Source organism: Ammodytes marinus, assembly GCF_949987685.1.
Source record: "Ammodytes marinus genome assembly, chromosome: 4".
NCBI classification, from domain to species: domain Eukaryota; kingdom Metazoa; phylum Chordata; class Actinopteri; order Uranoscopiformes; family Ammodytidae; genus Ammodytes; species Ammodytes marinus.
In genome coordinates, this window is record NC_137233.1 from 1,027,985 (window position 1) to 1,034,584 (window position 6,600).

General features: G+C 44.7%; 1 protein-coding gene across 1 annotated transcript in view; it reads right to left on the minus strand.

The window, feature by feature from the left end:
• The window catches only part of LOC307250025 (uromodulin-like), a 7,265-nt gene extending 1,288 nt beyond the window's left edge, over positions 1-5,977 (minus strand). Inside the window, exons 1-8 of the mRNA XM_080026954.1 lie at positions 5,875-5,977; positions 4,172-4,676; positions 3,853-3,936; positions 3,162-3,352; positions 2,918-3,075; positions 1,780-2,028; positions 1,474-1,633; positions 257-329 (exon numbers count right to left, since the gene is read on the minus strand). Of these exons, the coding sequence (XP_079883080.1) occupies positions 257-329; positions 1,474-1,633; positions 1,780-2,028; positions 2,918-3,075; positions 3,162-3,352; positions 3,853-3,936; positions 4,172-4,676; positions 5,875-5,916 (1,462 nt within the window). The 5' untranslated portion in view covers positions 5,917-5,977. The remainder of the gene's footprint in view (positions 1-256; positions 330-1,473; positions 1,634-1,779; positions 2,029-2,917; positions 3,076-3,161; positions 3,353-3,852; positions 3,937-4,171; positions 4,677-5,874) is intronic.
• Positions 5,978-6,600: the final 623 nt, after the last annotated feature.

Genomic DNA, 6,600 nt, shown 5'->3' on the forward strand with positions numbered 1-6,600 from the left:
GTTGGTTGGAATGTCATCAGGTGCATTGTTTAAGATTTAGAATTGTTCTTGTCCTTGAAGGCCACTGTAGCTTCTGTTATTATTCAAAAGGGGTGGGGTTACCCAGGGAGCGTTGCATTCTAGAACATTCTTGATGATGTCATATTACACAGTGCCCCTTTAATAGTAGATAGTATGGGGATTGGAATGCAGCCTATGTGATTTGGAACGCAGGGCAAAAAAAAATAGATGTGTTTTATCAAGGGGAAATACTCACAGCTGATTGGTCCGACAGCAACAGCCAGCTGATTGGAGGAGGCTGCAGACCGAGCCTGGCGCCTGGAACAGTTCTAAAAACCAAGAAGAAGTTTTTATAGTTCATTGTTTTGTTTATTCACAAAGATCATATTTTAAGAATACCATGTTTGATAAGAATGTATATTTATTGAAAACGTGTTCCACTGTCTGCTCTGTGTTTATGAGGACAGGACAGGTGCACTCAAATCAGTGTGTGTGTGCGTGTGTGTGTGTGTGTGTGTGTGTGTGTGTGTGTGTGTGTGTGTGTGTGCGCGCGCGTGCACCTATCTAACAGTGCACCTAGGTGTCGTAACACTTTTTATTAAACTGTAGTGGTTTAATAAATCTTTAAAATGTAACATTGAGAACACATTCCATTAAAGCTTGGATAAGGAAAATGTTGTTGCTAAGTCCCTGATATTAGTGCAAGTTACTTCTTATATGATATTTATTTGCAACTAGTGGCCATGATTATGTTCATAATATTTGTATCACAGGGAAATGTTTAGTTAGTGTTAAAGTTAAAGGTATATAATCTATCTTAAAAAGAAACGAAGGAGGTAACTGCAGCAAGCAAACACTCATAGAGTGAAACAATAGGCACAGACAGCTCCATTGATGCAGTGAATGGAGTCCCCTCATATGTAGATGTCACCCAAGGATTCAAGTCCCCTCTTAGCAACTTCTTCAAACAGAAGATTAAAAGCACATTTAAAGTATTATCATGACAGAATTCCTTAAAAGTAAATATTCTATTGCGTTTTATTAATTTTTTTTATGATTTTTAAATAGGAGTCAACACTTGGCGGTTAAAATTGATAGTCCACTGTTGGCAACATTGGCTTGTATGTGTGTGTGTGTGTGTGTGTGTGTGTGTGTGTGTGTGTGTGTGTGTGTGAGAGAGTGAGTGAGTGAGTGAGTGAGTGAGTGAGTGAGTGAGTGAGTGAGTGAGTGAGTGAGTGAGTGAGTGAGTGAGTGAGTGAGTGAGTGAGTGTGTGTGTGTGTGTGTGTGTGTGTGTGTGTGTGTGTGTGTGTGAGAGAGAGTGACTGACTGACTGACTGACTGACTGACTGACTGACTGACTGTATGTCTGTCTGTCTGTCTGTCTGTCTGACTGACTGTCTGTCTGTCTGAGAGAATAATAGTAGTAAATCACAAATTAATACAATTATTGCCTAAACGTTCACTTCACTCACGGGGCTGCAGGGGGCGCTGCTGCGGTCACACATGCTGATGCTGCAGTGCAGGTAAACGTCCTCATAGGTCCCGTGGTACAGGAACAGCAGAGCAGAGAAACGAGCTCGCAGAGAAGCACCGCTCTCTAGCACCTGCACATGACGACGGTCAACAGCACACCTGGAGGGAGGAGACAATCACACAGGAGCTCAAATTATAAGAATGATATAATTCCCCCCCCCCCCCCCCCCTCACTCTCTACTGTCTAATAAAGCTTGAAGAGGCCAAAAAAAAATAATTTAGATGGCTTTGACTGTGGTCCTCACCTGTTCTCGATCAGGAAGTGTTTGCGTGGGTCGCTGGCATTGGGAGAGTTAGTGAAGTAGCAGGTTTCTAGCAGCAGCCCGAAGCCGTCGTATTCAGTGTTGTTCACGGACACAGCGACGTGCAGAGCGGAGCCAAGCGGCAGGCGGACGGGGCCGGCCGGGAACGCCTCGCTGAAGTCCGGCCTCGTGTACAGAGTCATGGAGGCTCTGGTGGGGTCACCCGCACGCACCACACCCTCCCCACTGGCCCTGAAAAGAGACCACAAACAGGCTGGACTGATGACTACATGAACCAATCAGGGGCTGCCTTCCACTAACAGACAGAAAGTGGGGAGGGTCCGGTCTGACTGGAGGCTAGATTGATGACTACATGAACCAATCAGGGGCTGCTTTCCACTAACAGACAGAAAGTGGGGAGGGTCCGGTCTGACTGGAGGCTAGATTGATGACTACATGAACCAATCAGAAGCTTGATTCCACTACAAGGGACGAATATTAGGTCAGAATGCGGGAAGGAGGCCCACGTTCTGACCTTACAGAGATTGGAGAAAGTCCAAACTGACACACGGGAGAGAATACATATCAATGTTCCCAGACTCGATGGGGTTATATGTCAGGGGAGTATGTCTGTGCTAAGTTAAGTTACTTTATTTGTCAATAGTTCCATTGAAATTTGTCTTTCCGCATCTCCCCTCTCAAGTTGCAGGGGTCAGGGCGCAGGGTCAGCCATAGTACAGCGCCCCTGGAGCAGTTTGGGGTTAAGTGTCTTGCTCAAGGACACAATGGTAGAGATGGTGGGCTCCATAGATGTAATAGCAGCCACCACTAGTTTTACAACAAACACCCTCCTGTCCGGTGCCGGGGATCCAACCAGAGACTTCATGGTTACTGGTCGGCCACCTTTCCTCTAGGACATCCTACCATCCTGTGTGTGTGTGTGTGTGTGTGTTGGTCTCACTCCTATTCTAACCTCTCCCTGTCCCCTTACCCTAACCACCCAGCTGTGATGCCTGAACCTAATCACCAATTTCAGGAACATCCTATTTGGTGCAATCTAAACCTGGGAACATTGGGATGACCCCGAGCTCAGAGATCAGGCTTGAACATCATTGTGACACGGTGACAGTGGTGAACTCACGGCGGCTGGAATCTGATGGCGGCGTCCAGGCTGGTGATGTCATCCAGTGGGAAGACGCAGGAGAACGGGAAACTCCTCGGGACAGAGATCGATGCGTTGGACCGACCGGAGGGGAACACGAACACAATGTTGGAGTAGGTAACGTGGGTCCCGTTGTTCTGGAAAGAAAAAGATCATATTAAATATATATTAAATGTGCTATAGAAATACATTTGACTTTGACTTGTTCTTGATTCTCACTGACCTTAACCAGGGTTCCACAGACCTTCCTCCGATCAACAAGGTAAGAGATCGTCCCGTTACCGTCCAGCTGCTGGTGGCAGCGCGGGTCGATCAGGTGAGCAGTGGAACCATTCAGCCCTTGATCCTCCAGGATCCTCTTAGGGACCGTCAGACGCATCTGCTCACTTCCACACACCAGCTCCACCGGTTTATCTACAGTGGAACAAGGAATTGTGGGTAGGAATGTATTTTCAGCGTCAACAACATTTACACCACACAAACCAGCACATAAATATCTAACATCCTCCTTCCTACATACTCAATATACTACATACTGTCTACTTAACCAACCATTGTGTATGCGAGGTTCGTCGGGCCGTTTACACTGAAGTATACAGAAGCAATAAAGATTTTTTTTTGTAAACTTCCGCGTCGTTTGAAAGGACACAATGCATTGTGGGGCGGTTGAGTAAGGAAAAGTAACCTATCCATCCATACACAAAATCTGCCGGGAAGTAAGTACTCATCCGGGCATTTCTCGCCTACACAAACTCGCATACACAACCACAACATACTCAAATTTACGTCAAAATGAGTACGAGTAGGGCGTTAGTCAACAACATGTAGACAGATTTTACACCACACATGCCAGCACATAACAATCTGTCCTGTTGGTGAAGTAGGTGGATGTTTTCATATTAACTCAGACTGACCTTCACACCTCCAGACGGTGCCATTGCTCACACAGGTCTCAGCTGCAGTGCAGGTGTTACACACAGGTGTTTTAGTGTTGACATCTGATGAGGAGCACAAGACAAATGAGTCCACTAGAGAATATGATGGAACCAAAGGTCTGAATTATCCTGAAGACATGATCATCTCCTGATACAATAAGGATTCCAGTCACTGTCAGTCTGAAGAACTAGACTCATAACTTTGTGCTTCAGCAGCCGAAGCCTCTGGATCTTAAACTTATCTTTTGGCTCAACGTTGATACCACAGTGTGACGCATAGAAGGAACTTGTTGCTCACCTGCACAGTATGCTACAAGGCAGGGAGTGGGCTTTATGAACTTGTAGACGTAGTAGTTTCCTGCGCAGGCTTTCACATGGATTGGTTTTTGCGGGTACTGGCAGCAGCTGCTCGTCCAGGTGCCACAGACCTTGGCCTGTATGATGCCTGCTGAGAGCTGCGGGTGGGGCGTCTTCAGCCACAGTGCAACATTAGTTCCACACATGGATCTCTGAACGCATCTCTCTGGCATCTGAACGCTGCTGTTACCGAGGAACAGACGGTACCAGCCCTGCCAGTTATAGGTTGTGACCCCGTAGACTGAGTATTGGTCGCAGTGATGAGGCGGCCTGTTCATGTACCTGTTGTCTGTGGCTCTCCAGGCGTCGTCTAGCGGCGTGTAGTGATCACACGGGTCCATGCAGCGAGATGTGCCGTCCACCAGGAGGCAGTCCTGACCAGAAGGGCACTGTCTGCCCCCGCAGGAGAAGGTCACGGAGCTGGTTTGGGCCGGCTGTAAATCAACCTGCACGGAGAAACCCAAAAGAGAAAAAACAATTTTAACCATAGTGACATCTGTAGATTTATGTGGGAAAAGGTAGAAGGATAAAAGGTTTATAGATGTTGTTTGGCCCAAAATAGCAGAAGGAGGAGGAGGTGTCCAGAGTCAAAGACGATTCTAGTTTGAGACTAATTTGACAGAGTGTTCTACAAAAGAGAAAACATTTATATTTTAACCACAGTGGCAAATAGTGCTACATGTTCAAATTGACCCGTATAGATTTATGTTAGATCGTATGTTATGTTAAAAAAAAGGTGTATAGATTTCAAAGTGTCCAGAGTCAAAGATGATTCTTGTTTGGAACTAATTTGTTCCACAGAGTCACTAACAACCTAAAAGATTCAACAGCCACTATATTCTGCCGAGTCATAATTGACCCCTAACACCAAAGATGTCACTTTTTTGTTTCAAGACCTTCAGAATTGACTTAAATGGGAAAAAATTGTTTTGTTTATATAGCTTTAAACCTGCAGTGTGTAGAATTTTGGGTTTTATTTCTTAGCAGATTTTTTTTTTTGCATTCTAGAACTTTGTTGAACTTTCTTGATGATGTCATATTACACACTGCACCTTTAACTGAGGATATCATAAAATCTTCTTCCAATACAAAATAACTACAAGGCTTTTTCTTTGCATATCTGAAGTTTTAAAAAAACTGGACAGATTGTACTCTAAAAAAGTAGAAGGGTTAAAAGTTTAAATCAGTTTTATTTGTATAGCCCAATATCACAAATAGTCATTTGCCTCAGTGGGCTTTACATTCCATACAGTATGACACCCTCTGCCTATCTATCTATCTATCTATCTATCTATCTATCTATCTATCTATCTATCTATCTATCTATCTATCTATCTATCTATCTATCTGTCTGTCTGTCTGTCTGTCTGTCTGTCTGTCTGTCTGTCTGTCTGTCTGTCTGTCTGTCTGTCTGTCTGTCTGTCTGTCTGTCTGTCTATCTGTCTGTCTGTCTATATATCCCTCTGCCCTTAGACCCTTAGCTTGGCTGAGAAAAAACTCCCAGTAAAATCCCTTTATCAGGATTAAAAAATGAGAAATCACAGGGAGAGTTGACAAAGTAAGGGATCCCTCTCCCAGGACGGACATACTGCACTAGATGTCATGAGTAGAGAAAATCACAAAGGAGTTGAAAAGTGTAAATACCGTCAGCGCGAGGCAGAGGAGGATGATGAAGGCTGGTGTCATGGTGTCGCTGCAGTCCGTCTGAGATGTGAAGGAGTTTACCTGTCTGTTTGTTAACCTGTCCACCTGTGGTAGCTGTGTGCTGAGGCAGCCGCTCTTATATTGATCACTGGGTGTGTCTCAACTTAATGCCAGTAACACCTAACCTACGTAGCGATACTGGCATCACGTAGCGCACGTAGACATACTGGCACTGACTCACATTAATTAACTTGCTGTCTGAAAACATTTGATTTATGACTATTATGATTGTTCCCTTTCTCACGCAAACTGATGCTGTTGGCCTTGACCCAAAGTAAACGGAAGAGATTTGTTTTTGTCTCACCACCTGACTTCTCGTAAAGTGAATCTTGTTACGATAAACCAAGCAGGGAGTTCCTCCTACATTCTCGTGGTTAACATTAGACAGTCAGGTATGAGAATCTAGTTCCTCCACCGACTTAAATCTTTGGGAGCAAGTAGCCAGTCAGTGCGTTTACATGCAGACTCATAATTGGGTAACTAAAGGAATAAGACTTCAACAGGACTTTTAAACTGCATGTAAACACCTTTATCCGATCTACTTCACACACAAATCGGCACAATAACGGACAAGCAAAGTCAGATAAGAACACCTAGATAACTCGTTCATTGTCGGCATTCTCTCTGCATGTATACAGGGATCGGATATCGCATATCGGACTTCTC